Source organism: Pseudovirgaria hyperparasitica, assembly GCF_010093815.1.
Source record: "Pseudovirgaria hyperparasitica strain CBS 121739 unplaced genomic scaffold EJ05scaffold_19, whole genome shotgun sequence".
Classification (NCBI taxonomy): domain Eukaryota; kingdom Fungi; phylum Ascomycota; class Dothideomycetes; order Acrospermales; family Acrospermaceae; genus Pseudovirgaria; species Pseudovirgaria hyperparasitica.
In genome coordinates this window covers 230,024-256,731 of record NW_022985567.1, presented here as the reverse complement: position 1 = coordinate 256,731, position 26,708 = coordinate 230,024, and the positions used below count along the sequence as shown (strand labels likewise).

The 26,708-nt window shown below is 52.0% G+C and overlaps 12 protein-coding genes across 12 annotated transcripts; 5 read left to right on the top strand and 7 right to left on the bottom strand.

The window, feature by feature from the left end:
* Positions 1-18: 18 nt before the first annotated feature.
* EJ05DRAFT_514602 (zf-DNL-domain-containing protein) lies at positions 19-870 on the top strand (the record flags this gene model as incomplete). The annotated part of the gene is made up of 1 exon (XM_033748541.1): positions 19-870. The coding sequence occupies one exon, from the start codon at positions 19-21 to the stop codon at positions 658-660; it is 642 nt and encodes a 213-aa protein (XP_033596094.1). The 3' UTR covers positions 661-870.
* Positions 871-1,902: 1,032 nt separating this feature from the next.
* EJ05DRAFT_504737 (uncharacterized protein) lies at positions 1,903-4,738 on the bottom strand (the record flags this gene model as incomplete). The annotated part of the gene is made up of 4 exons (XM_033747617.1): positions 1,903-3,771; positions 3,826-4,130; positions 4,194-4,551; positions 4,583-4,738. The coding sequence occupies 4 exons, from the start codon at positions 4,736-4,738 to the stop codon at positions 1,903-1,905; spliced, it is 2,688 nt and encodes an 895-aa protein (XP_033596093.1).
* A 1,250-nt stretch (positions 4,739-5,988) lies between these two features.
* On the bottom strand, positions 5,989-6,994 carry EJ05DRAFT_489830 (EF-hand; the record flags this gene model as incomplete). The annotated part of the gene is made up of 3 exons (XM_033745822.1): positions 5,989-6,168; positions 6,219-6,514; positions 6,577-6,994. 3 exons carry the CDS (start codon positions 6,992-6,994, stop codon positions 5,989-5,991), a joined length of 894 nt encoding a protein of 297 aa, XP_033596092.1.
* Positions 6,995-8,235: 1,241 nt separating this feature from the next.
* On the top strand, positions 8,236-9,553 carry EJ05DRAFT_166672 (uncharacterized protein). Its single transcript, XM_033739467.1, has 2 exons — positions 8,236-8,537; positions 8,597-9,553. The coding sequence occupies exons 1-2, from the start codon at positions 8,390-8,392 to the stop codon at positions 9,403-9,405; spliced, it is 957 nt and encodes a 318-aa protein (XP_033596091.1). The 5' UTR covers positions 8,236-8,389; the 3' UTR covers positions 9,406-9,553.
* EJ05DRAFT_541666 (uncharacterized protein) lies at positions 9,458-12,382 on the bottom strand. The gene is made up of 3 exons (XM_033749676.1): positions 11,609-12,382; positions 10,927-11,558; positions 9,458-10,871 (listed from the first exon to the last, which is right to left on the bottom strand). Exons 1-3 carry the CDS (start codon positions 12,153-12,155, stop codon positions 9,702-9,704), a joined length of 2,349 nt encoding a protein of 782 aa, XP_033596090.1. The 5' UTR covers positions 12,156-12,382; the 3' UTR covers positions 9,458-9,701.
* Positions 12,383-13,556: 1,174 nt separating this feature from the next.
* Positions 13,557-14,347, bottom strand: EJ05DRAFT_166652 (uncharacterized protein). Its single transcript, XM_033739466.1, has 2 exons — positions 14,031-14,347; positions 13,557-13,977 (listed from the first exon to the last, which is right to left on the bottom strand). Exons 1-2 carry the CDS (start codon positions 14,204-14,206, stop codon positions 13,674-13,676), a joined length of 480 nt encoding a protein of 159 aa, XP_033596089.1. The 5' UTR covers positions 14,207-14,347; the 3' UTR covers positions 13,557-13,673.
* Positions 14,348-14,739: 392 nt separating this feature from the next.
* On the top strand, positions 14,740-16,956 carry EJ05DRAFT_504732 (acyltransferase-domain-containing protein; the record flags this gene model as incomplete). The annotated part of the gene is made up of 2 exons (XM_033747616.1): positions 14,740-14,888; positions 14,937-16,956. The coding sequence occupies 2 exons, from the start codon at positions 14,740-14,742 to the stop codon at positions 16,954-16,956; spliced, it is 2,169 nt and encodes a 722-aa protein (XP_033596088.1).
* Positions 16,957-17,119: 163 nt separating this feature from the next.
* EJ05DRAFT_489825 (uncharacterized protein) lies at positions 17,120-18,142 on the bottom strand (the record flags this gene model as incomplete). Its single annotated transcript, XM_033745821.1, has 1 exon — positions 17,120-18,142. One exon carries the CDS (start codon positions 18,140-18,142, stop codon positions 17,120-17,122), a length of 1,023 nt encoding a protein of 340 aa, XP_033596087.1.
* Positions 18,143-18,699: 557 nt separating this feature from the next.
* EJ05DRAFT_480121 (WD repeat-containing protein) lies at positions 18,700-20,597 on the top strand. Its single transcript, XM_033744812.1, has 2 exons — positions 18,700-19,243; positions 19,302-20,597. The coding sequence occupies exons 1-2, from the start codon at positions 18,736-18,738 to the stop codon at positions 20,345-20,347; spliced, it is 1,554 nt and encodes a 517-aa protein (XP_033596086.1). The 5' UTR covers positions 18,700-18,735; the 3' UTR covers positions 20,348-20,597.
* On the bottom strand, positions 20,568-22,748 carry EJ05DRAFT_480120 (Protoporphyrinogen oxidase). Its single transcript, XM_033744811.1, has 3 exons — positions 22,297-22,748; positions 21,564-22,247; positions 20,568-21,512 (listed from the first exon to the last, which is right to left on the bottom strand). Exons 1-3 carry the CDS (start codon positions 22,654-22,656, stop codon positions 20,730-20,732), a joined length of 1,827 nt encoding a protein of 608 aa, XP_033596085.1. The 5' UTR covers positions 22,657-22,748; the 3' UTR covers positions 20,568-20,729.
* A 137-nt stretch (positions 22,749-22,885) lies between these two features.
* EJ05DRAFT_514593 (uncharacterized protein) lies at positions 22,886-24,865 on the bottom strand. Its single transcript, XM_033748540.1, has 2 exons — positions 24,231-24,865; positions 22,886-24,182 (listed from the first exon to the last, which is right to left on the bottom strand). The coding sequence occupies exons 1-2, from the start codon at positions 24,629-24,631 to the stop codon at positions 23,087-23,089; spliced, it is 1,497 nt and encodes a 498-aa protein (XP_033596084.1). The 5' UTR covers positions 24,632-24,865; the 3' UTR covers positions 22,886-23,086.
* Positions 24,866-25,036: 171 nt separating this feature from the next.
* EJ05DRAFT_541659 (RNA-binding domain-containing protein) lies at positions 25,037-26,612 on the top strand. Its single transcript, XM_033749675.1, has 5 exons — positions 25,037-25,189; positions 25,453-25,509; positions 25,560-25,659; positions 25,706-26,015; positions 26,071-26,612. The coding sequence occupies exons 1-5, from the start codon at positions 25,104-25,106 to the stop codon at positions 26,115-26,117; spliced, it is 600 nt and encodes a 199-aa protein (XP_033596083.1). The 5' UTR covers positions 25,037-25,103; the 3' UTR covers positions 26,118-26,612.
* The last annotated feature ends 96 nt before the right edge of the window (positions 26,613-26,708 follow it).

Below are 26,708 nucleotides of genomic sequence, written 5' to 3'. Positions count from 1 at the left end.
CTCACCACCATCTAAACAATGTCCCATACAACCCTCTTCACGCGCGCCCTCCGCCAGCGCACATTCGCAAGCCTCCGCGCCAACCTCCACCCCCGACGCACCCTCACCACCACCGCACCTCCGGCCCTCCGCCGCATCAGCATCCCTCCTCGCCTCTCTCCAATCCCACAGCGCTTCTCCTCCTCCTCCTCCTCCTCCTCCTCCTCCTCCTCCTCAACCCACACCAGCGCACCAGGCTCAACATTCTCCTCCCCATCTCCATCCTCAGACACCCCCACTGCGACACCCGCCGACCCAACCGCCATCCCGCCCCAATTCCAAGGCGTACCACACTACCAGCTCACCTTCACCTGCAAGCCCTGCACCACACGCTCGACACACCGGATCTCCAAGCAAGGCTACCACGGCGGCACGGTGCTGATCGCGTGTCCGAGCTGCAAGGCGCGGCATCTGATAGCCGATCACCTCAAGATCTTTACGGACCAGAGCACCACGCTCGAGGATATTCTGAGTAGGGGGCAGAATGATGAGGGGATTGTGAGGGGTAGTGTGGGCGAGGAGCAGAGTAGAGGGGAGGTGGGCGATATTGAGTTTTGGCGGCGGGAGGGCGGGCAGCTGCGGGTAGAGGAGGGGGATAATGGGACGCGGTCGATTGCGTAGAGGTTGATGAGGGGATGATGGGATGATGGAGGAGTTGTAGTATATTATGCCGAGCTGGTCTGGCAGAGTGATGATTGTGTGTGAGATGTACTACTAGATTTCCATGATGGAGTCGCTACTATTCTTTGTATTTATGGCATGATAATGCGACTTTGCCCATCGCGCCTTTGAGAAATTTGGAAAATCAATCTACACTTTTCCCCTTGACGTAGCGTGTCCCATCAATCACGCAGCGTAGGCCTTTTCCGCACCAGTCAAGCCATATATACAAAACCCAGCGACTGAAATCGAGAATTGAACACGCGATACAGTCAGTGTGCCATGTGAGAAGATAGAGAAATATAACACTCTCCTGAGGTTGAGTGGGTCCACGTCCTATATAACCGGTATTTGCCCTGCCTGCCCCCGGCGCAGCGCGCGTGTAGGTGGTAGATGGATGGATGGATTTATTAGTCAAGGGAATCCCTTGACTAACAAATCTATCCCGTGAATCCGGATCTCCGGCAGGCGTGTTCTCTGGATCGCTTTGGGCCCTCCCGATTGTTTCCGTGTTGTTTCCTCTGTTCATTCCTGGATCCATCAGGTCGTTATAGCGCTCTGGGGTTCCTTCCTGGACTGCTAGGGAGGGGGGGGGGTTTCGTGAAAACACAGTAATGATGAGAAGTTTCAACTATAACAAAACAACCTATCGAACCGAAAAGTATAATACATGAAAAAAAGAAACAACACCACCAACGCCCAAAGCCGAAACTCCACTGTCCAGTAATGATGAGAAGTTTGGACCACAGTTAGTTTAAAACAACTAATTAACCAAAGAGAAGTAGACCCAACAGGCAACAAACTCCACCAACACCTAAGCCCGAAAGCCCACCCCCCAACCCCAATATTACTACATCCCCAATGCCCGAGAGCCTCCGAGTATGCATCCATCCCCAAAAGAAGACCAGTGCAGCGTCGTCGTTACACCGGGACAATCATGCATGCATGCATGCATGCTATACCAAGAGACGCAAAACTTTCCGACAACTGAGAATCAACAACACGCAGCCCATTTGTGACAACCGCCGGAAAAGAGGACCCGGAAAGAAAATTGGTAAACAGAGGTATTCTTTGAGTCGTAACATCGTAAGGTCGTAAGTAGCCCCCAAGGCCCCCCGTAGATCACAAGGTCAAGATCAGGCAAATCCGACATCTGGCCTCCTGGATATCCGTTTTTGATGGAGTTCAAACTGCTGGAACCGCTTAAAGCTCCAGGCTGCTCTTCCTTCGGACGTGTCGGGGTTGGCCTATTGCTGAGATGGCGTCCGGGCTACTCTGGTCTGTCGGCGGCAATGTGGTGGCCTGCGAGAGGCGATTGTGCTTGTTGAGTGAAGCGACGTCTGTTTCCGCAGCAGACTCGGCCTCGGCCCTCTCAGCGGCGGGCTTTCTAGCCTTGGCTTTCTCTCTTCGCTGTCTTGGGGTGTTGCCGTTCTTCAGAGTGTACCAGTGAGGATGACACTGAAGGCGATTCCGGGTCTTCATCGTCTTTGCAACTACGTCCCAATTTATACGACGTTCAAGGGCCTCTCGCGGATACCGTGACGCGTCCCACGTCCCGCTCTCCTTGATGTAGTCAATGTCGAACTGGATGACATTCTCGACAACGTCTAGCAATCTTGCCTCCTCTTCAGCCGTCCATGGATCCGTGCGCCGATCGGGGTATTCGAGATAGTCGCGATAGCGGTCGCGACAATCTTCGGCCCGGCGCTGCAATCTTTCGGCTATGATGGCATATGGAATGTTCTTGGACGAGCCACAGCTGTTATTGTACTCCGTCACATACTCAAGCAAGATAGCATCTTGCTCGGCAGTCCAGTTGGCTCCGCGTTGGGCATTATTGAACTGTCTCCTACAGTATTTCTGAACGGAAACTCTACTGCGCAGTGGAAGCGCACTTATCAGAGACTGCCATATTTCAGACACGTCACTTTTTGCCTTGTAACGTTTAACCTGAATCGCCTCCTTGAATTCATATGCTGTGATCCCTCTTTCTCTGCAGATCTGGTTGGCACGTCGCTGTATGACAGCCCGTTCCATTGCCGAGAAAGATCCACGATTGGTTGCGGGCTTGGAGGGCTTGACTTGCTTGTCTGACTTGCAGGCTTTGCGACTCTTTTGAGGCTTGCCCCTCGAGATCTTGTTCGTACCTTCACCGGCAGATTCATCCTCCATTTGCATGTCTCCGTCAGCAGCAGATTCCGCGAGCCGTTGAGTGCTCTCCAGATCCATCTCATCCCAGTCAGGCTCGCCCAAGGCAACACTGCCGATGCGGATGCCAGGGTCGCCGCATCGCTCGATGGCAGCCAAAAGGTCTTCCTCAGGATCGACCGAGACCTTTTCCAACGTATTTTGTCCTTCAAAGTCTAGCCCAGCATGTTCAATATTGAACTTAATACGCAGGTCAGCGCATAGATCATCGGCCTGAATCCATTCATTGTATTTGGCGCTATACCCGACAAACTTGATCAAGTATTCGAAGTGTTCACAGCCATCAGCCATCAACTTTGATCGCCTATCGAGAACCTCCTCTACTAAAAACTGCCCATCGTCTTCGTCGCTAGTGATTGGCCCGAACGATCCGTCATCGGTGGTGGCGTTGACGATGGATGAATCTGCAATAGGCACATTGACAGGCGCACGAGCAAACTTCTCAACTATAGTCTCTTCAATCGCACGTTCTTCAGAAATCGGCGACGCCACCGCGACATGCTTTCTGCGTCGTAGTGGAGTGTGCACGGACAATGATGGAAACAGTTTCAAAGGCAATGCCGAGCCGGAGCTCATGTCGTCGAACAAGTCATTGCTTGGACTTGAGCAGAGCATGTTCCCATAGCGGCCCTTGAGTACCTTCAAGCCGACTTTTCCTGTACCCTTCTTTATATGTTGTGCGATAGGTCTCTGCGTCTGGTTCGGGGAGGTTACTGCTGGTCTTGAGAGGTGACCATGGGACGAAGTGCTCTCCAGGGGAGAAGAAGAGAATGTCGCATCGAGGGGATCGGTGGGGGGAATACATGATCGCACGCTCTGTCGGTGTTCTGACATGATCTGTTGCGAGGCACGTTCATCATCGCTCTGGTCTGTGTTAGCATGATGTACACTTGAATACTTTATGGAGTCTGAACGAACATCTGCCATGGCCCTAAAATGTAGCTCTTCTTGCGAGCGCGCCGAACGCTGTGGATACGGATCATAGACATCGAGCGACGTCTGTAGACCAGGAGTGGTTGCTGAATAGTACTGCTCGGGTGGCGTAGAAACCGAGTGTGATGACCGTTGAGGTTGTTGAGTATAACCAGGGCCAAACATCTCGACTTTGAGCACGGGCGCACAGCTAGCCTTCAAAGTGGGGTCGCCAAGATCGGGAGGCTGACAACTGTCAGCCCTATGCGGGTGGAGGTGTTCAACATCAGAGGTATCAAGCGCCCACGCGTCTGTCGTGTTAGTTGGCCATGGACAAGACGTATACAAGGCCCCGCTTTCGGAACGGTCCGTACAATATGGATGGTATTGGGTGAGAGTACCGAACCCCTCGCTTGTGTCCTCTGTGGCTATAGACTGGTCTCGCGATTGCGGCGAATCGTAAGGCGGTGTCAGTGTACCATAAAAGTCATTAAGGTCTGAGTTGCCATAGAAATGGTGTGCTACATCCATGGAGCTTTGAGTGTAGCTTTGAGGCAGATTTGAGAAACAGTTGTCGTCAAGGCCGCTCACATGCTGCTCAAAATGATGCCAATCGATGTCTTCGTGCGATGCGAGGGAGTGGAGATCCATCATGCTCTCAGACGATCCACCGCACCCGTCCCTACTTGGTTCGGAGTACACAGATTGTGGACTTGGACCAGGGGTCAACACCTGCGATTGTCAGTAGAGCTTACACAAGCACGACCCAGCGGAGCTTGCCATAGTGCTCTGTTTGCACGTTGATTGAGTAGTCGTGAGACAGAGTTTGGCTGGCAAAGCGATTGCGTTCCAGTTGTCTGATTCTAGATTCATGATTGATAGTAAGCTTGACTATACTTGCAAGGCTTGTGAGGAACATGATGGTAAGGGAGGAGACTGTACCTGGAAGCCAGAAGTATATATATGTAGGAAGAATAAGTAGAAGACCAAAGAGAGTAAATGATTGAATAGATGTCCTATGCCACGAACAATAATATGCCATTGAGAAGTCCCTGTACAGTCGACCGCCATCTTCACCGCTAGTATTATCACGGAGATGCATATAGCATCAACCCGGCAGTATGTGGAATCGTCAGGCAACCCAAGCGTGTTATGGTTATTGCCTAATCATCCGAGGATAAAAGCTCGGTTCGAAGGTGGTCCAGCGACCGAACAGGCTTCCGCGTGCAACTTCGTGAAGACCTGGAGTGTCGGACCATGAATAGGATCAGAGGAGACACGAGCTTCGTGTAATTAAGCGCGTTACACTTGCAGTGATACACTTGCAGTGAAACCCCCATCGCATATATCGTCAGTCTGTTAATGGAGAGCATCATCATCGGATATTAGTGTGCACTGATCGGAGCAGAATAAATCCTCGAGGGAGTATCAGTATTACCGAGTACCCGACGCAGGCTTTGATAACTTATTGTCTTTGAGTCGTCAAGCCTAAAGAAGTTGCGGTCCCTTGTGTGAAGGAATTGATCCTGACCACTCTTGAAATCACCAACCAAGATTGCATTGGACGAGAGCTCATCGTCCAGCCAGAAGAAGAATTTCGCGATGTTGTATGACTGAAGAGAGTCGGTATGTATGCTCACTCTAGCGAGCTCACACTTGTCCAGACACTTGTTTGCTCTTTGCTACTCACCTAGGATCCTAGACCCCTGAGAATACGACAGATGTTGCTCCCCAAATGGCGGCATAAATGCCACAGCAATGTCCCAAGCAAGTACGCCGGTAACACTGCAAGGAAATGAACCAGTACGCAACGCAACAAGCTAACAATGCAAACAGGCTCGAATCAACTTTATAGTGTTTTCATAGCCTCTTATGACAGGTGTTCTGACTAGAGGCATTCCTAACGTTTGACAGAGAGTAGCAAAGAGCCCCGGTAACCAACGAAGGAAAGATACGTACGTACAAGGCGCTCTTTTCACAGTGAACCAAACCCCCAAACGACCTCCGACATGCCATGATACGTGTAATGGAGCAGATATAACTGCGGTACTGTCTTCCAGTGCAATGAGCTGAGCTAAAGATGGTGCTTGTACCGGAGAGCGAATAGAGCGAGGAGAAACCCAGTCATGGATTAATGAAGTATAGTGGAAACGCTCAATTGACTGATTATTAGACGAGACCGTCGTAGAGGGAAAGGGCTGACACGATGGTCTCGTCTCGCTTGGAGCCCTCCTTGAACTCAGCCATATCTAAACTGCCATTCTCGTCCTTGTCCATCATCTTGAAGATCTTCTTTACGCGCTTCTCAGGGGTATCTTCGTCTTCGGGGAGCTTGACCATGGATCCGACCTATCGGATTCATCAGCGCCCTATGTCGCAGGCTCGGCACATAGACCTACCATTTTGTAGATTGCCTCGACAATCGCTAGCATCTCATCGTAGCTGATCTTGCCGTCGCCATCAATATCGTACAGCTGGAACGCCCAGTCCAATTTGTCTTCCATCTTTCCTCTGCTTGTCACGCTGAGAGCGCAAATGAACTCCTTGAAATCGATCGATCCTGATTTGTCCGCATCGAAGACGTTGAAGACGTAATCTGCAAAACTTGACGGATCACCGAACGGGAAGAATTGTTTGTAGATCTTCTGAAACTCCTCTTTCGTGAGCATGCCAGAAGGGCAGTCCTTCAGAAAGCCTTTGACGGGTGTGTCAGCTACCTCAGTCCAGGGTTGTTGACGAGACTTTGGACCAACAGACCTTTATACCACTGCTGCAACTCCTTCTTGTCGAAATGTGTGGCCTTTTGCAGATCGGCAAGCTCCTGCTGCGACAACTTGCTCTGGCTATAATGGATAATCAGCTTCTTGGCCAGGACAATGTGATCAATCGGCCAGTGTCGTGAAAGGTCGTGTGCTCTCTCCTTGATTGCCCTTTCCAGGACAAAGTCGCGTTGCGCCTTGTACTGGTCGTAGCCACGTTCGTCATGATTGGGTATGTGGGTATGGTGGGGTCGCGCAAGGTTGAGGGGAGAGGTTTTGTTCGACAAGAGAGGGACGTCATGGCTTGTCTTGACGGACATGCGCTGAGGCCCAGCGGTGTCTTCATATCGCGGTATGCTGTGTCTTCGTGCGGGAGCCATTCTTGGAGACGAGGAGCAGTCGTCCTGGTCCGGCATGAGGATGCGCTGGAAAAGTGGCGGTCGGTGGAGAAGAAGATACAGCAACGTTGCTCAAGACTGTTTCGAAGACGAGGAAGGAAGGATGGTGAAGAATCAGTCGAACATGTTGGAGGAGGGAGGCACAAGGGTCGACCAGGTTTGTTGTGATGAAGCCAAGTGAGTGGACAGAACAGGGAAGAAGACTTACGATTTACCCATAGCTGCAAAGACTTCCCTGCAAGGAGGGCCCAAAAACCAGGTATAGGGGGCGCAAAGCTTGGTAACGGCGGTGTGATGGAGGAAAACTGGACGGGTGGGACTTTTTTCTGGAAGATCTGGATGGTTATGGGAGAGGGTGCAGCAGTGTGTTAAAGTTGGCGGGGACCCAAGCTGAGGCGAAATGACGCGCGGGCGGGGTGCGACAAGAAAGAGATGATGGGCAGGGAGGGACTACGGGAGCGCCGCCCGACTGGGTTTGGGGGGGTTTGGGGTTGGCTTTCGAGGCGGAGGGAGTAATAGTAATTAGTAGTAGGACGAGAATGGAGAATCAAGAATGGAGAATGGGAGAGACGGATGTGTGTGTGTGTGTGGCATGTATGTAGCTAATAGTGTAGGATATATAGGTAGTTCTTCAGTGCTGTATGTAATTAAGAATGGATTCCCGGGTAATGCAGGTGGGCGTCCATTCATTATGGCGGCGGGGGTGATGGATATGACATGTAAGGTATACTAGTATATGATTAGGCAGTGGCAGAGAGGTAGGCAGCTGAGTGTCGGCCTGGTGGCAGCAGTAGTTGTGGAGCATCGTCATAATCCATTCATTCCACTCATTCCACATAAACCGTTCTCGTCTCGTCCATATTAGTGCCACACGCCTCCGTCACCCGTCAAGTCTATCATGGATGTACAAAGAGGTGGAGGACGCCAGGTGTTCGCGAGGTCGTTAACTGAGGACTGAATGGCTGACCAGATAGACCAGCGGCGACGTAATCAGTCCACAAGGCCGCATACACTCTGCCTAGATATGGTTATATGTAGGTCTTTGTCGGCCGCCCCTAATTCTGCCTTATGCCACGCTATCTGAGATTCCGATGATGAAATCGATTAAGTTGTCACCTGAAGGACACTGGATGCATGGTGGGAGCCGCTGGCGTAGTTAATTACTGTACCTTAGTGGGCCGCAGTCTTGGCACATGCGGCTTTACTCCAGTTGCCCGCAAGTGCCCGTGTGGTTAATTACTGGTTAGCGTGTTTCGGCTCCAAAGATGAGGATGCACGCTTCAGTCGGCGTCTGGTCGAATTACCTACAATTACATACAGTATTACTACCTCGACATTACACTTCCAAGCATCTACACAATTCGCTCACTATCATTCAAGTTCACACACCCCTCAACACGCCCAACAACCACCATGGAAGCTGCGCTCGACGCGCAATTCACGCGCCTCGAATCCTCTCTCAGCACCCTCATCGACTCCATCACCGCCTACAACCCGCTAATCGAGGATGCAAAGAAGCTCATGGACGCCGACGAGGGCCTCAACAAGGAGCTCGAAAGACGTCTGTCCCCCCACATAAACTATACTCTCTCCCAGTCTCATCTCACTGACGTCCCAAAGTCGAGCAGCACCAAGCAAACCACACTCGCATCCTCGCCCTCCGCCAGACCGCCGAGTCGCTCGACAACACCCTCAAATCCATCCTCGCAACGATCGCGGAAACCCGCAGAGAGCTCGTCGCTACACCCGTCACCACCTTTCCCAGCACCTCCCGCGACGTCCCCTTTGACGAGCTCCTCTCGTACGCCAAATTCATCAGCAAAACCACGCGTCCGCCCACAGTCCGCAATGCTGCTGCGGCAGCAGCAGCAGCACCAGAACCCACAACCACCACCACAACAACAACAACAGCCATAACCACAGACGACCCCCCCAACGGCACCACCCAATCCCCCACACTGCCCCAAGACGACCAACAACCCACCCAAACAACCACCCTCCTCGACCCAACCCACGACCCCACCCTCCCCACAAACCAAAAAGGCCTATCCCAAGAAATGCGCGACGTCCTCGCGAGCATGGCCGCCGCGCCCTGGGAGCCCTGGCCCAGCAACGACCGCATCCGCAGCGGCAACCTGTTTGCGATCCAGCGCATGCTCGACAGCGGCCTGGATCCGTGGCAGGTGCTGAGCGCCGAGGAGCAGGCGGTGGCGGATCGGGCGAGGGCCGCGGAGGAGGAGCGCCTGCGTCGGCTGCGGGAGGCGACTGCTGCTGAGGAGAGGGCCCGGCGGGAGAATGCGTATGCGAAGGCTCAGGCGCAGGTGCAGGCACAGGCGCATCAGGATGGGGGCGAGAGGAGGGAGGAGAGGAAGGCGGTGGAGACGTTTGATGATGGAGGGCTGGATCTGTATGATCCTGATGAGGACTGAGCATTTAAGCGTTGTGGCATAAAATCGCAGCATCAATATACGGTCATATATAGATATATATATGGGATGATCGTATTAATTCTTCTTATTCATTATCATTATGTCCTGTACTCATATCTTGTTTCCCGCGCATGCCTGTCGACCCTCGAATCCAGGTCTTGAAATATACTCTATACATGTCCTCCGAAACAAATCTTCAGGGTATTCGCACACAACTACAACGTCAGACGACAGACGACAGACGACAATTCACATACCCGCTCTTCCTTATTACTCTCTCTCTCTCTCTTCCATCATTAATCCCGATTAATGACCCTCAGACTCCTTCTCGGATTCAACAACACCCCCTTCGTTCCCCAGAAGCTCGGCTCCTGGTCCGCAAGCAGATCCTCCATCGAATCCATACTGCCTCTCCCCATTCCCGCACCTGCGCCCGCATACGCCGTCCCTGCACCTATTCCATTTCCACTACTCGCAGTACGCGAGTGGCTCCCCACCGTATTCGCAATACTGTCCGGTCTCAGTCCTTGCGCCCGCTCAGAGCTACTCTTGCTTAGCGCCGTGCCGAGCGCCGCTCCTCCTCCGATCATGGAGGTGCCTGACGGTAGAAAGGCGTCTTTCTCGTTAGCGTTGCGTGCTTGCATCATTGCGGCGTGAGTCTTGTATAGCTGAAGCTGTTTCCGATAAATCCAGGCACAGAAGGCAAAGTACCCGGCGACGATTGCGGCGACATTCGTGCCGCCACCATTATTGGACTTGCCGCCCCCGGTGATAGACGTTACGATGGAACCATCGGGGTTTGTGACAGTGTACGTGATGGGCGAGCCAGTGGCAAAAGGGCCTGCTGTTGCGGTCGCGACGGGCTTGGTGATAGTGGCACCGCCAAGCTCATTACCGCCGATTGCAGAATACACTTGCGCGGGGACTTGGTAGCCGTATGAGCCTTCGAGACCGCCAGTGCCGGAGTCGGATTTGTGGGAGAGTTGGTTCGACTGTTGGGAAAAGGGGTTGAAGTCGGCAGCGTCTTTGTTGTTGATGTTGTCAGAGCCGGTAAGGGCTGTGAACTGATTATTCCAGTTTAAGCTGGTGAGATTAAAAACATATATTCCGGGGTAATCGCAAAGAAGATCTTGGCCGACGTAGCCGCCAACGAGAACAAGTTGACCGTCCCAGACGTTGCAGGTGTGTCCTGAGCGGCCCGGGGGAACTTGGGAGTCCGTCTTGACTTCAAACCAGGTGAAGGAAGGCATAGACAGGATCCACATGTCATCGTACTGGTTTTGTTGACTATTGTTAGCTTTCAAGTCCTGACCACCGTACATGTACATGTTGTATGATGATCCGTCAGGAGCAGCTGCAACGACAGCACAAGGGTTGACCCGTATTCCAGGTGTCGTTCCAGCGGTTGACTGCTTGTACCAGGTCGAATTGGCTATATCGTACACATCGATAACATTCATTTGAGTCTTGGGATGATTAGTATGTCGTCGGATTGAGGAAGGAGTAGTCGAGTCGACTTACGAAGCTCTGGTTGTCCCCCCCTGCAAGACCCAAAAGTATACCTTCAGCTCCAAAGCCAGGCACGTAGACAAGAAGACCATCCGCTCGTTCGGGAAACCCGCCGGTCTCTTGTACGCCGCCCTGTGTGATGTTACGCCAGACACCATCGTCTCCAGCCGGGCTACTAGAAATAGTGTCAACGGCACTGTTGGAGTATCCTGGGAACGTGAATTCGACCAAAGATTTGATGTAGACCCTGGCAACCTGGTTGCTCCATTCGTATGTCGTCAGGAAGTCCAGATGACCTCCAAAGTACCATCCCCTACCCAATGCCGCTACGCCGGCTCCTGCTCCTTCGGCGGCACGCTGTACTGATTGGCCTTCGGGTTCGGCATTTTTTCCAGCGGATGTTTTTGGATCCTCATGCTCCACCCAGTTTCCAGCCTTGATATCGTACTCCCACGTGGAGAATGGAACGGGCGATGTTATGGGCGTATCAGAAAACTCTCCGCCATATAGGTAGAGTGAATCGTGAGAGTTCCATAGGAAGCCATTCGAGACAGGAGGAGGACCGGAAGGTTGAGGATAGCCAGTGAGGGCAGGATCACTGATTTGCCAAGTCTTTGTCAGATCGAGAGAGAGGAAGTAGTTATCTGTTGGCTGTGTTAGTGACGTCGAGAGATCCGGTGCTCGTGTGACGTACTCCACTGGTCAGATGTCTGTGACTTGTCACTCATTGCCCGCCCACCATACATGTACAAGGTGCCATTCACCACGGCACTCTGATGGCTCCATCTCTTACAAATATTCGTCGGGCTATCTTCTCTTCTCTGCAAATTATTGCTGGGGTTTACCGTTGTCCAAGGCCTCCACAGTGAATCTCTTGCAGAGACCAGATATGGTGCACTCTGGACGATGGGTAAGGCAATAGCGACGAATAAGGCAAGGAGTGTCAAGCGATACGGTAGCGACGCTCTTGACTGTACTGTGATTACGTCCACATCTTCGTCGGACTGACAGTCAAAGTCATCCCCTTCAACATGGTCAATACTCTCCCAATCGTCGGAGTCGTCTGCGTTGTCCTCACCATTGGGATTTATTATGGAGTTGTGACTTCGAAAGCGAACTCTAAGCTGCGGTCGCTGTAGTGGCAGAGATGTGAAGAGGGTCGTGTCGTCTTCGTCGTCCAGTCCAACCTCGCGAAAGACTGAAAGACGCGGCGTGGGTGGGTCTGCGGGAAGGGTCGCCATGGATGGACAGCTAGTGGTAGAACAAGCAAACGAGAGACCTGGAAGCAAACAAGACAGAACGAACGAAAGAGCCAACAGGAGAAAAGTCCAGCGGCGTGCTTGGAAGATGTATATGGAGGATGAAAAGGCGGTGGGAAGAGTTGTTGATGCTGAAGAAGTTGTTGTGATGGTGGCAAGAAATGAGTAAGGGCAGCGCTATTGGAATTGCTTGTCGCGGCCAGTCAGTGCCCAAAAGCAGCGAGTTGAGCGGATACGAATCGATAGAAACGGGGCGCAGCGCAGCCAAAAAACGGGTTCAGTCAGTCAGAACTCAGGGTCAGGGTGCAGCGCGTGTGGGCCCGCTACCGATGCATGTTTCACCTGAGCAATAAATAAATCTTGTGATCTTGTGAGGATTTGGTGGTAGTATCGGGAGAGCAGAATTCTTGAGAACAACTAGAAAGTGTTGCTGGCTACTCATAGTAATTAATTACTTTTGACCTTGGCCAAACCTATTAAACCTTTACAGTAATTATCAGGGCTGACAATGCTTGCTAGGACGGCGATACGGGATACGGGATACGCACGCAAACGTCATCAGCACGCCAAAACACACCACTCTGCATCGGATATGGCTTGGAGCGTTTGCTGGTTTGCGGGGTCGTGCGTACTATTCAGTGCTAGCCACTGTATTTGTCGTCCTGGACCTCGGGAAGCCTTGGAAACACACCTGCGTGCCTATTCTTCAGCCTTGTCAACAACGACAACGCTCATTCGCTCCTAGAGCTTATACCCACGGCCTTTCGACGTTTCTTTGATGGTGATGGTAATAAACCACAGGCCATCATACAACGATTGATGCTTTCTACCTGACAGAAAACAGCAGGTAGAAAGTGATTGATCGCCTGCCATCCTAACCGAGGAGTCCTCCCAGCGTCTTCATTGGTAGCTTTCACCTGCAACAAAATGCCAACCAATGCCAACCAATACCAACCATCATCGCAACAGTCATCATCATCATCATCATCACAAAACGCTTGTCGATCATTGCTACAGCCGTCATCCTTTCCGGCGCCTCCTGCCAACTTCTGCTCGGCTTGTTCCTGATCTAAAAAGTCCCCCAGTCAACCCTTCGGGCTCGTTTCCGGACGATCTGAGCCTTCTAGGGGTCAAGGGCAGGCATATATCCTGCGCTGAAAAGTGCATAACTGCTCTATGGATTGCTCTATACTCCATGTCTAAGCGATCATTAGATGAAACACGACGTCTTGGTCGCTGTACCAGGCGCAAATCAAGAATTCGCTGAGCTTGGGACGCTTCCCTTGTGACGTTGCTCAAGAATACCTCCATGTTTTGATAAAGAGACTAATTAGAGCATACAGTACAAGTCTTTGATCGCCAATTATCCAGATATCGTGCAGCTTTCCATGCTAAACACCGTCCAAAGAGCACCATTCATCCTCAAATCAGTAGGATTACGAAACAATCATGTTGTCCAGACAGCCGCCATGAGACGAGCACCTATAAATCACGTCCTCTCTAGGCTCCCTGTCTAGCTTTCTCTGCACATATCAACGCAATGATCCGGCTGAGCTCAGCAGATTGCTTGAACTGTTCTTGTTTAATCTCCTCACTAACGTTTTCATCCGCACCGATATCTTTGCCAACTCTCAGCATGCGGTTTTGTAAATCGAGCATCTTTGACAGTGTGTTGTCCAAGAATGGCGCTGAAAAGGTGACGTCAGACTGTGCTTGTGCGTACTTCTGGAGCCTCATCTCCAGTTTGCGTGGCGGCTTCTTTTGCTGTGGCACAGGCGATGACGGAGTAGGCTGCTGCTGTGGTCTATCTCGACCGGGTTAGCAGGAGATATCACCACATAGACGTGGACTTCTTACCTCTCACGTTCGACGAAGGTCATGTTTTCTGCCATCTCTGCCACACGATTCGCAATCCTTCCGGCCATGATCTCGTACGGCGAAGGGATATGCCCGTTGACAGCTCCATTGACCTGAGGAGTCTTCGGTGTGCGTTTGGCCGCCTGGCTTGTCTTCGAAACCGATGAGGTAGGCATCTGGTTTGGTGTTTTAATGATCCGATGTCTTCTACTGGTGTGTCAGCTTGATTGTTCGGCAAGACAGACTGCGCAAAGCCTGAATCCCTAGTATATTCGGAGTCTTATCCAGTGTACGGCCACCTGAGCACAACATAATACTGAAAGCAGTAAATGTCCCTGGTACACGGCTGCTTGAAGACCATACAAAGAAATCTTCGCGCTAAATAGTAAGAGTCAACTTACCGAGCAAAGGTATCGACCAGACTTTCCGGGAGCGTTTGCGATTCTGCGACTTTTATCGATGCAGCAGCAATGTGTGCATTTCGTTTGCGAAAGGAGGAGATGCTGCAATCTTGGTAATGGCATGCAGGCATCCTGGTATTACAAACGACGTCACAACGCCGCCACAGTTGCTTGGGGTCAGGGATCAGGAACCAGGTCACTTCCAAGGAGCAGGAATTGCGACAAGTTCTCCATCATGATGATAGCTTAGCCGTCATGTCGAAGACAGAAGGGTAGTCGTAGAATATGTGCATCGTCTTGGTATGGCAATGAAACCAAAAAAAGACTTTGGCGTTGGATTGAATCTGGGCCCTACCAAACTTGGCCGACATCCGTCTGGGCCGCCTCGCCATGGCGAATTTGGTCAGGCAGAGAGAGCTTTTACGCTCGGATCAACGTTCATATCTGGAGTACTGGCGTAAGTAAATGTCATGTTGCACCGAGGTAAATCTGATTTGGTGACCAGAATCACTGCCTCTCAATTTCTTGGAGCCCCTCTTAAATTTATTGACTCAGCATTCTATGATGCATACATGGCCTATACCAAAGAGTCGTTTGCAGTACTCATCACATCTTTGACACAATGGTGGGCTCCAACGAAAGTACGCGTCTCGGGCGACGAGAGCATGAAAGGCCAACTTATAAAACTTTCAGATGGTAGCCTGCGATGCAACTTCTCTGACCGTACCGTAATTATGGCCAATCATCAGCTATACACGGACTGGTTATACCTCTGGTGGATTGCATATACCAACAAGATGCATGGCCGGATTTATATCATCCTCAAGGAGTCCTTGAAAAAGATCCCGATACTAGGCTGGGGCTGCCAGTTCTACAACTTCATTTTCCTGAGTAGAAAATGGGAAGAGGACCAGCCGCGCTTTCGCGAATCCTTGTCCCATCTCAAACAGCCTTCTGACCCGATGTGGCTCATCATCTTCCCTGAAGGTACAAACCTGAGCGCGGGCACACGCGAAAAGAGCACAGCTTGGGCGAAGAAGAACAACCTTCAGGACATGAAGCACCAGCTACTCCCTCGCAGCACCGGCCTACGTTTCTGCCTAAAGGAATTACGAGAATCCACAGACTGGTTGTATGACTGCACGATCGCCTACGAAGGCGTCCCTGCCGGCGCATATGGCCAGGACGTCTTCACACTACGCAGTTCTTTCTTCGAAGGCCGCCCACCCAAGAGCGTGAATATGCACTGGCGCCGCTTCCGCATCGCCGATATACCTCTCGATGGGCCCAAAGCTTTTGACGCTTGGCTCAGGAACAGATGGCGCGAGAAGGACTACATGCTCGCGTACTTTGCCAAGCACACTCGCTTTCCAGCCACGAGCTACTGGAAAGACCAACTTGCACAAGGAGCGGACTCGAAGAGTGAGAGTAGCATTCGGAGCGTTGCACGCCCAGCCGTGTCCATCGAGACAGAGATCAAGAGCGGCCGTCCAGAGGAATTCATACGCATCTTCGCACCCATCACCGCGCTGGCCATGGCACTCTTTCTGGCATACGGCGCATCACCGTCCGATCTTCCGTTCACAAACGGAATGTCCTACTTCACGCAAGCCCTCGGCCCGCTGATGGGTCAAGTCTCACTACCCACCAACGCCGCTGATCTCGAAAAGATGCTCGAGCACGGCGTACCGGGCATGTCAACACCCCTGAGTCCGCCGGAGGTACAGATGAAAGGTAACACGGAAGAGGACAAGAAGAAGAAACTGAAGTATCTGAAATTGTTCAAGGATAGTCTACCAAAGGAGGTCGGGCTCGAGGCGGAGCAGAGGAGGAGAGTTGGGAAATTTGTCAGGGAGCTGCCGGATACAAAGGCGGCAAGAGCTGCTGCGATGAGCGGGGTCAGGACAGGACTTCAGAGGAATCAGAGTAGGACGGGTACCGCGGCGAAGGACCCTTCTAGGCCTGCAACCTCGCAGAGAGTGCCGGCATCATCAACAGCTCTCGGGTCAGTTGCGAGAACCGCGCCGTCGAGAACACCAGGAAAATCTGCTGCTCCGACACCAGGACGAACTCATATTCCTGAGACTTCTGTCCCCGTCCCCTTCCCACCCACAAAACAAACATCGGCAAACCCAGACTCACCACAATACGCGATCATCAATGGCATTCGCGTACAGATCCAGCCATCTGCAAAGCCTACTACACCCACAATACCAGAAAGCTACCTCCAAACTAAAGGCGGAGTCCGGATCAAGACGTCTGGCGGCCAAGGCAAAGCTAGCATAGCACAAGGGAGCAACATGAAGACGGGGTATATCGAGACGAAAGGCGGGGTGAAGATTAAACAAGCAGCAGTAGAGCAAGGGCACAGTGATGTTGTGAAGCCAAATACGGTATCAACGAAGGTCGTACCTAGTGTTGCAGTTAAGGCCCCCTCAAGCGGGAAATCGAAGGTCACGGTGAAGCCTGAAGGACCGCCGAAGATTGCTAGGGGCCCGAAGAAGCTTGGGAGTGGGATGGTGTAGGAGGGTGATGTGCCGACGTTCAGGGCGGGTGGTTTTATGAGACATGGATTGTGCGAAGTGTGCAGCGACACAGCCATGTCTGCATACTTGTCTGCACGCGGAGTGAGCAACATATATTTAGCTTCCATAATCCCATCTACAGCGATACATCCCTCTCAAAGCTTCAAAACGTGCTAGGCGCCGTAAAGACCTTCCTCGTAAAAGTCCTATAAACCGGCCTAATCACCGACCCCTCACCCGAATCCCAATTCTGAACCGGCTTCTCATCCGGCAACTCCTTCGTGATCCGCTCCCTCCACCGCCACATCTCGCCCAACGCATCCGTAAACATATCCATGCCCCACAGCGCCTTCATAACAGGACCCAACTGCCCGTCCCGCGCCCGGAACACCTCGCGCGTAATGTGCTGGAGCAGGTCGAGCGTCGTGTGATTGAATTCCACAACGCCATTCGCCATTTCTTCGAGCAGCGCGTTGATACCCGATAAGTCCGAGTACTTGAGCCAGTAGTGGATGATGAGCTGGTGGTAGAGCGACGTGCTGGCTCCGAGGACGAAGCTGCTGCGGCCGAGCGAGCGCATGGCTGGCAGGACGCTGAGCGGGAGGGTCGAGGAGGGGAAGCGGTGTCGTAGTACGCGCAGCGCGAGGACCATGACGGATGGGTAGGTTGGGCCGATGATGGCGAGATGCGGCGCGTTGGTGTACGATGCTCTGCTGCGGGATTGTGCTAGATCGGCGAGTGTTGCGACTGTTTTCGGGATGGCGTCTGTGCTTGTGTCGTCGGGGATAGAGGCAGTAGAAGCAGAAGCAGCGGCGGCGACGGCGGCGGCGTCGTCGTCGTCGAGTCGCAAGGCGCGGACAGGGGCGAAAACCTCGGTCTCGAGGATGTTCCAGAGTTCGAAATCGGTTCGGGCTCGCCTGACGAGGTTGCTCACGCGGATGCGCTCGGTTTGCTGTCGCTGCTTCAGAAGGTTGGTATGCGTGAGGAACTTGGGTGCCTTGCGGGCGATCTTTGCCTTCATCTGCTTCTCGGCGTGCTGCATTGTCTTTTGGGTTTCTTGGGGCCAGAGATAGGAGGGCCCGAGGGTTTTCTTGCGATTCTTCTCGATGCCGGCGATGGCTTTGAGGAAGTCGTCTGTGTCGTTGCTGAACGCCTTCTTGCCCCTACGGGGCCGGCCGATGTCCATGGGATCTTCTTCTTCTTCTTCGATTTGGAGAATGTCTTCGTCGTCGAGGTCCTCCTCGTTCGACACTAGCTGGTCGACAGATGACGTTTCGTCTTTCTGCTGTTCTGCATCGTAAAAGATCTGTTCGAAGACCTTCCTCTCCGCTTCAGTCACGCTGGTCCCTCTCTTGCCGCTGATGATGTCGTTGAGATTGCGAGGCTTTCTCGCGACTGGGACTTGGGCGTCATCGAACGGTACTGAGTCTGACGGGGAGTATGTGTGTAAATTGCGGCGGCGCGAGACTGTTTGGCTTAGGATAGTAGGAGTGTTGTATAAGAAAGAGAGACCGGATGACGTCCTAGGACTAGGTAATATATCGGCCGTGATCTTGTAGGCAAATCGCCTACTGCACGACGGTAACGACATTGTGACTGCAGAGAAGTGAGGAATCACGGCACGAAGTCCGAAAGAATACCTAGATGTCTAATTGGGAAATCTTGGCAAAACGCCAAGTCAGGTGATTGCGGGTATCCTCCGACGCGTCAAGTTCAATGACCGCATTACCTATAGTTGCTGCGCGTCACACAATTGAGTATTCTTGCGAGGCAACACAAATGGCGCGGACATCTGCTGCAACTAGCGAGTATGAAAGAGCTCGACAAGAGAAGATTGCGAAGAATCAGGCTCTCCTAAGGGATCTTGCCCTTGATGCCGCCTCTGCAGGAATCGCGCCTTCGGCGAGGAAAGCCGCGTCGAACGGTGCGGCAAAGAAGAAGAAGCCAGCCCCCAAGAAGATAAAGGAAGAAGACATAGGCCCACGGCGAACATCATCGCGCTTGAGGGGCATTGTCGCAGACAGCGAAGTAGCTAAACGGAAAGCCGAGGACGAGCACGAGGCCCTCCGAGAGGCCGAAAGAGCAAAGAGACAGCGCGTTAGTGGCGATATCAATCTTGGAGATGCGCTGGTTGCCGGGAATGATTGGACTGCGATTGCGGATATCAGAGCGTCAAGGCCCTATGAGAGGACTTTCGATGCCAAGAAGGAAACAAGTGACAAAGAGTTGCAGGCATTGAGGGAGAAGATGAGCAGTCTTGAACTGTGGGAAGACTTTACACCAAATGGTATAGTTATGATGAATCAAGATGTCCTACAAGAGACGCGTGCTAACGAATATCAAAGAGATCAAAATCACCCCTGAGCGCATCTACGCAATGAGCTTTCATCCCACAACCGACAAACCTCTCGTTCTCGCTGGCGATAAGATGGGCAATCTGGGCATATGCGATTGCTCACCACAGGCTCCAGCTGTCAAAAAGGAGGAAGACTCCGACGATGAGGACGATCGCTCTCCTGCCATTACGACTCTCAAGATCCATACCCGTACAATCTCGGCCCTGCAATGCTCCCCTTCCTCCGCCCACCACATCTATTCTTCCTCATACGACTCCACAATCCGTCGCATGGACCTCAATAAAGGCGTCGCTGTCGAAATCTACGCCCCTCCCGATCCCTCCCACGACGCCCCTTTATCCGGCATCGAAGTCCATCCCTCCGACCCGCACACTGTCTACTTCACCACCCTCGATGGCTCCTTCGGACACCACGACACCCGTACGCCGTCCACCGAAACCGCGTCCTCACCTCTATACCAGCTCTGCGAAAAGAAAATAGGCGGCTTTTCACTGCACCCAACATCGCCACACGTCGTAGCCACAGCCTCTCTAGACCGAACGCTCAAACTCTGGGACCTGCGCAAGATCGCAGGCAAAGGCGAGAACGCACTGCCCGCCCTTCTCGGCGAGCACGAGTCGCGTCTGTCCGTCTCTCACGCCGCGTTCGCGCCATCCGGCCACCTCGCCACGTCCTCCTACGACGATACAGTCAAGATATACGATTTCGCGACAGCAGGTTCGGGCGCGGCAGGTTTAGCCCTCTCAGAAGCCAAAATGGCGCCTGTGACGGTCGTCCCGCACAACAACCAGACTGGACGATGGGTAACGATCTTGCGGCCGCAGTGGCAGCGCAGCCCGGTGGATGGCGTGCAGCGATTTGTGATTGGGAACATGAACCGCTTTGTAGATGTGTATACGGCGAGCGGGCAGCAGTTGGCGCAATTAGGGGACCCGGAGCTGATAACGGCGGTACCAGCGGTGGCCCAGTTTCATCCGGAGAGGGACTGGGTTGCTGCAGGTACTGCTAGTGGAAAATTGTGTTTGTGGATGTAGGATTGTATTGGTCTGGAAATTGTCTGATTGGAGTTGTCTGGGTATCGTTCTGAACGAATGGATGAGAAGATATAAACATACTTCGCTGATTGTACGAAGCGTTCTGCTATCGTGCGCAGCAACCGCAATCCGTAGAAATATGTGACGGGAGTTTCTGAGTCGATAGTGATGTAATTCCAGAGTTTGCAGTGTTGACACAGTGTTGACAAGCACGATTCAAGACTTCGGCCGAAAGCTATTGAGCATTACTAGTATAAGCCATCTACGGTAAATGCGTCTGCACGCTATGTACTACAATATCTACACAGGTTGTTATACAGTGACAAGATCGTTTTCTCTGATTCGAAATCGTGGCCTGGTCTCCTGAAAGAGGAGAGGAATGCTAGTAGAATCGCGTTTTCTTAGGTTGTTGCATTGTTTTGCTGTGCAGAAACACAGGGTCCTCTTTGAACATCTCGAGGCCCGTTCTAGGCTCGCTTTTGCCTCTGTGCCATCCGTCCGCACCCTCAGTTACGTCGTATGCTGCACGCGTGCAGTCATGAAGACCAACCCCATGCCAAGACGGACCTGCCACTCGCAGTCTGCCGCCGAAATAGTGAAGCAGCTGTTCGTGCGCAGACTTCGTTGCTGTGTCCCAACCGACTCTGTATTGAGGTATGCAGTTCTCTTGTAGTGTTGCCATTGTCTTCGCAGGTTCAGGGATGTCACCAATATGTCTCTTAAGTAGATCCATGGCCATCTGAGTGGCATGTTCAGGAGAGGGATATTTGTCCCACCCAGCCCAGTAATGGCCACCCATCATAACCGTGAGTTTGGTACCAGATCCAGTATCTTGGCCAGTTACTGCATCCGAGTCAAATATCACTCCCAAAGCTCGCTCAGGGTTATTCTCGAAAGGGACGCTTTGTGGGATTAAATATCCGAAGCCTTTGACAGGCACGATGTTAGATTCCCGGAAGTAAAAGTTGACTACCATTACAGTTGCCCAGTCGCCCATTTCAATGGAAGGGATGGGCCTACCACGGTAGGGCGAAATCCCAGATTCTGTCTTCCATGCGAACATGCTGGCTAGAACCCGGGACGGGAGCGTAGAGATCACAAGATCTTTGTCAACAACTTGTGGCGCCCTCAGACGACGTTCATCAGTCATGTCGGTGACGTTAAACTTGAGATGTCAGCATATGAACGACACGGACATGAGCTAAAATGAACATACTCTGACCTTGCCATCTGTCAAGACACCACTATTGTGAAGGTCTAATGCACCCTCACATGTTAGGTCGTCAACGTGACAATTGGTCATCAATGTTACGTTCGGACAGTCTTCAAGATAGGTTTCCAGTGCCTCAGTCAACCGCGATAATCCTCCTTTGAAAGCGAAGACGCTACTAGATTTGAAATCGTCCATGAACTGACTCCCGTCCAGGAAGGGCTCCAATACTGATTTGAGTTCAGCGTCCCTGGCATCAACAAGAGCCCCATGTTCCAGGCACTCGGACAGACCGCGCCCAAATGACCCAAAGGAGCCTTCAAGTTCCCATGCACTCCTCATTATGCTTTTTGCGCTTAGTTGCCAGATGTCTCCCGCATAGATCCCGTGGAACACAGCAGATACCAAATTATTCGTTGCCGTCTTGCCTATGCGACGGGTCAAGAACTCCCCTACACTCTCATCCAGAAGATGTGATGGTCTAGTCCATTTCCAAGGCTCTTTTAGTACCTGCCATAGGATTCCTTCGAAGGCAGGTTCTAATAATACGGTACTCAGAGTGTCCAGTAGGCCATCGACTGGGAATGGAATGCGCACAAGGTGGTCGGGGTAGTATATGTATCTGTTTCGAGATGACGCAGCATCCTTCGAGGTGAAAATGATGTCGTCTGCCAAATCAAGATCCTCCAACTGCGACTCGAGATTAGCTTATGCATAGAACGACATTCCCGCCACGCACCATGGCTTGTGTGACCATGGCATTAACAGAGCCTGTTCTCAAGGTCCGAGGCCCGGTCTCGAACACAACAGTGTCTCCATCCACATCCATTTCAAGCGATTGCACCCATCCCCCGACACGCTTGCTAGCTTCGTACACTGTGATATTGGCTTTGGGTGCCTTCTTCGTGAGCCAGTATGCCGTCGACAGGCCGGTGATACCCCCACCTAGAACTGCAATCTCATACGGCTGCCCGTCAGAGGGCCCCGGCGAATATGAGCGGCGGAACCATGGGTTATGCAGGTGAGTGAGGAAGGGTTTTGAAGAGCGTCCATAGGACGCTCGCGTCAGGCATCGAAGAGCATTGCTTCTTTGAAGCATTGCAATAATCGAGAAGAAGACACAAGAGTGATTGGGCCATAGAGCGTGTTGTCTTCGAGCTCAAAAGAATGTACGATCGTAGGTGACGATTCGGTTCGCTCGGACGCAGTGACGTGATGCAATGTACAGAAATGCGTACGCGGAGGTACCTTGCGTAGTAGCGTGAACGCGAGGGCTCGTGTCAACGCTCACATATAAACATTATATTTTAATCTACAAGTCAAGCTTTGGAAAATCGGTATATATTCATAACCCCGACTGAATGACCAGATTCAGGGTGACTGTTAATTCTCCGTTGATTTGAGGCATGTAGCCCTGCCTAACATGTACTATAGCCGCACCAGAATTCATATAAGTACAGGAAAAGGTATCTTCGCCTATCTGCCGCCAAGAGTAGGTCCCATACCAAAACTCCTTTGTTGAAATGACATCACGTAATAATTGCTTCCCCTGGGGTAACCGTGACTTGGTGACCGGGTATGATAAGTTCTTCTTCGCCTTCTTCATCAACGAATTTGCGCTCGCTGACATGCGAGTTCCCTTCGCCATGCGCTGTCCAAACCTTGTCTCCAAACTTTCCTTTCTTCTGGCCATCTGCGTGCTTGAACGCGCATCCAGGTCTTGTGCAAGGATTGTGGACGCAAGTAACACGTGTATGTGCGAACTTGCAGCCTTCGATTGTGCAATCGCCTCCGTTGCGGCAGGGAGGCATTGTGGAATGGCGGAAGTGACATGTCGGATTCTTGCACATAGGACCCCATTCGCAATCTTTCTCCGACTGGAACGAAGTCCGCTTTGCTGGGGACGGGTGCTTCCCGGAGCATTTGAAGTTCTTGCATGCTACACCAAAGCTACAGTCTGTGGACATGTCCAAAGTCATGCCAGGCTTGGCAGCTGGCGACTGATGCGCAAACGTGCAGTCTAGGTTCGTACAGCTGAGATCGAAGCGACATCTTGTTTCGGAGGCTGGCTTCGTGGGTTGGGACAACTCAAAGTCCATACCTGTTCCTCCATCATTTGTTCCTCCCATATCGGAATCCTTGGGGGCTGATTTTGGTTGGCGACGGGGCTTCGAAACTCTGTCAAAGAGTGATTTCCCTTGCGGTAGTTGGTTCCCCCGCTGGAACGCAGGATTGAAGACCGGCCCACCATTCGGAACTCCACCATTTGACATGAGCTGCTGCATCATCCGGGCACCTTGTTCCCAGTACGCGAGCATTTCCATTTGTTGCCCAGGTGGAAGACTTGACATGCCATTCGCTAGGTGATTCGACATCATGCCTGACATCTGCATCTGCGGCGCCGTGCCACCCGCCATTTGCTGAATATTTCGGTGATTGAGCTTGGCTCGCGGTCCTTTGGGTGGTTCCCTGGAATGGGAATTGATACGTCCACTACCCGTCGTTCCGCGCACTCGATGAAGGGGAGAGTCTCCCGAGCGATCTAGCGTTTTGTTGATATTACCAAGCATACGCTTATCTCGAGGGTTCGTGTGTCCGTTACGCATTGCCTTGGGTCCAGTTGGTCTGGCAGAAATTAGCTCTTGTCTGTGCGAACGAAGGATTGGTATGTACATTGATCCTGAACCTCCATCAATCGCTTCGTTCATCTCAGCATCCGCAGTCGGTTCTTTCTCCTCACTTTTCATTCCGCTTTCTGTTGATACTGTGGATTCAGTTGGCGCAACATACGAGCCTCCATGTAAGCCCGCATTCAATGCGTTAACCTGCACGAAAAGCCACTTCGAGAATTCTTGAGCACCAGCATCTTCAGGTCCGAGATTCAACAAGTCTTCAGAGAGTTCCGATGCTATCTGATCTTGACTCTTCCCATTCACTAGCATCAAAATGATGTATTCGCTGAGCGCAGAGTCATCGAGTCCGCCCGTGCTCCAACCAAGTTCTACCAGCTTTGGTTGTACTACAGCTTGCAGTTGCTCGGCGAGAGCAGAACCTTGGCTCACTTCAGTAGCCATTGAGAGATTTTGGGAGTATATCCTTGACAGGACGTCCGTGGATGTGAGTTGCGAACAAGAAGAGCGCTCGGGGAGAGGTTCAGTGGCGCGTGGTGATGATCCAGTTTCCCACAGTAGTGTAGATTGCGCCTAGTATTGGAGTAAAATTGCGATTTGCGTCAAGAGAGTGTCTATCCGTGTTTCAAAGACGTAGATATAATAGAAAGGCTGGAGACCGGGTTGGAGTATTGCAAGTGACTGTTTGTAAGAAGTGAGGTAGGCGCAAGACAGACTGTCGAAAGGAGCGGCTTCGGCCCAACCTCGGTGGCAGGCGCTAGTCCCAGCCCATGACGACCAGAATGCCTTCACCACATCAAATCATTTATTTCTCTCTATCTGGGTCTAAGCAAACTCAACATCCCCCTGCCTCGCGTCGTCACTTTATCACACATCATTCTCGATACGAACAGCCCGTCATTTACTCTTCTCAACCATGTCTCGAGGTGGCGGTACTACCCTCTACGTTACGGGCTTCGGCCACGGCACCCGCGCCCGCGATCTTGCCTACGAATTCGAACGGTACGTCTCGAACGCATTCTGAAATCGATCCGTCATCGTTATCGATCACCTCGTCGCCGTTACTGCACGATAGTCCCCGATTCCTCGTCTTATCACCTTCCCTCGAATGTCGTTCGATCGATCGCTCCGAGAGTCCTAGCCTTCCTCGTCCCTCTCTATCTTGTACACACGGCTGCTGTCGAGCTCGATTTCTCCCCACTGCTATTCATCCCGTCATCCACCATCTATGATCGTGCACAAACACATCTAACGTATCCTCTCAGCTATGGACGGCTTGTTCGCTGTGACATTCCAGCTCCACGCTCAGCGTCCAGCAGACTGTAAGCTATCAGTTCCTCCATCCAGGAAAGAACGGCTGACGTGAAAGTAGGTTCGCTTTCGTCGAATACGAGAGCCGTCGCGACGCTGATGATGCATACCATGAGATGCACAACAAGCGAATCGGACGTGATGATCTTCTGAAGATCGAGGTCAGTTCATTATATTCTCGATATTGCAGTTGCTGACGAGCACTAGTGGGCTCGTACGCCACCTTCCGCGTCTTGGCGATTTGACTCCGGTCGCGATGCTAAACCTGGTGAGCGTGGAGGCGATCGTGGCAGCGACCGTGGTGGACGTCGTGAGCGCTCTCCCCGTCGTGGCCGTAGTAGATCGCCCATCCGGTCGCGTGACTACTCCCCTCGTAAGGAAGAACGACGTGATCGCGATTACGACCGCCGAGACAGAGACCGGTCGCGGACTCCAGAGGATCGCGATCGTGACCGTGAGATGAAGGACCGCGATCCAGAAGAGCGTGAGAACGGAGTCGAAGGAGAAGAACGCAAAGGTAATTTAAGGACCTCTCTACACACAAGCACTCAAGTCAATGCTAACAATCCAAGTCGAATCCCCTCCTCCAGCCCACGATGATCTTGACACGGCTGAGTAGGAGGATTGAATATCAGACTTACCACGATGCTGCGGTGTCAAAACCAGAAAGGCATTGTTACGAAATGTTTCTGCACCGAATCTAAACAACATGGACGCGCGCGGTCTGACTAGGTTTTCATCTCCTTGCTTTCTTTTCTGTTTCCGGTGGCAAGCTGCAAGCGCCAGAGACGTCTCTGGTTGTCGTGTACTACTTTGGGGTGTTTAGTCTCACAAAATTGATATTACCAGCAGTTCGACTACGAGCGGCTCGAGGCGAACTATCTACGGTATCCTACGGCGAAAACGGTCGATCGGTCTTTCATGTATACTACGAGCGATAATCGTCCTCCCTCGTCCGAACGATCCCCGCCCTCTCTACGCGGTCTCAAAATCGCATTCTAAGAGCAAATCTCTGTTTGACTACTAGGTTCCACATGATTTCTAACAACAGTGCAAAGAAATTAGATTATATGTTGACTGCTATGAAATAACACCAATTACCTTTCTTCCCTTGACTTTGCGATGTTTTACGTAAATTCTCGGATATACTTTTCGTGCATCGTATATATCACTGGTTTTCTTGATGCTCACGATATGATGTTAGTCCTCC

Bases quoted from the DNA above. Each gene is read 5' to 3' on its own strand.
- EJ05DRAFT_166672 (XM_033739467.1), top strand. From the start codon at position 8,390: ATGGAAGCTGCGCTCGACGCGCAATTCACGCGCCTCGAATCCTCTCTC. The intron at 8,538-8,596 runs GTCTGTCCCCCC...GACGTCCCAAAG, and splicing joins CAACAAGGAGCTCGAAAGAC to TCGAGCAGCACCAAGCAAAC.
- EJ05DRAFT_541659 (XM_033749675.1), top strand. From the start codon at position 25,104: ATGTCTCGAGGTGGCGGTACTACCCTCTACGTTACGGGCTTCGGCCAC. The intron at 25,510-25,559 runs GTAAGCTATCAG...ACGTGAAAGTAG, and splicing joins CGCTCAGCGTCCAGCAGACT to GTTCGCTTTCGTCGAATACG. The intron at 26,016-26,070 runs GTAATTTAAGGA...TAACAATCCAAG, and splicing joins CGAAGGAGAAGAACGCAAAG to TCGAATCCCCTCCTCCAGCC.
- EJ05DRAFT_480120 (XM_033744811.1), bottom strand. From the start codon at position 22,656: ATGCTTCAAAGAAGCAATGCTCTTCGATGCCTGACGCGAGCGTCCTAT. The intron at 22,248-22,296 runs GTGCGTGGCGGG...CTCGAGTCGCAG, and splicing joins CCATGGTCACACAAGCCATG to TTGGAGGATCTTGATTTGGC. The intron at 21,513-21,563 runs GTATGTTCATTT...TGACATCTCAAG, and splicing joins TGACAGATGGCAAGGTCAGA to TTTAACGTCACCGACATGAC.
- EJ05DRAFT_480121 (XM_033744812.1), top strand. From the start codon at position 18,736: ATGGCGCGGACATCTGCTGCAACTAGCGAGTATGAAAGAGCTCGACAA. The intron at 19,244-19,301 runs GTATAGTTATGA...CGAATATCAAAG, and splicing joins GGAAGACTTTACACCAAATG to AGATCAAAATCACCCCTGAG.
- EJ05DRAFT_514593 (XM_033748540.1), bottom strand. From the start codon at position 24,631: ATGGCTACTGAAGTGAGCCAAGGTTCTGCTCTCGCCGAGCAACTGCAA. The intron at 24,183-24,230 runs GTACATACCAAT...AATTTCTGCCAG, and splicing joins GATGGAGGTTCAGGATCAAT to ACCAACTGGACCCAAGGCAA.
- EJ05DRAFT_166652 (XM_033739466.1), bottom strand. From the start codon at position 14,206: ATGCCTACCTCATCGGTTTCGAAGACAAGCCAGGCGGCCAAACGCACA. The intron at 13,978-14,030 runs GTAAGAAGTCCA...CGGTCGAGATAG, and splicing joins ACCTTCGTCGAACGTGAGAG to ACCACAGCAGCAGCCTACTC.
- EJ05DRAFT_541666 (XM_033749676.1), bottom strand. From the start codon at position 12,155: ATGGCGACCCTTCCCGCAGACCCACCCACGCCGCGTCTTTCAGTCTTT. The intron at 11,559-11,608 runs GTACGTCACACG...CACAGCCAACAG, and splicing joins ACAGACATCTGACCAGTGGA to ATAACTACTTCCTCTCTCTC. The intron at 10,872-10,926 runs GTAAGTCGACTC...AATCATCCCAAG, and splicing joins GGGGGGACAACCAGAGCTTC to ACTCAAATGAATGTTATCGA.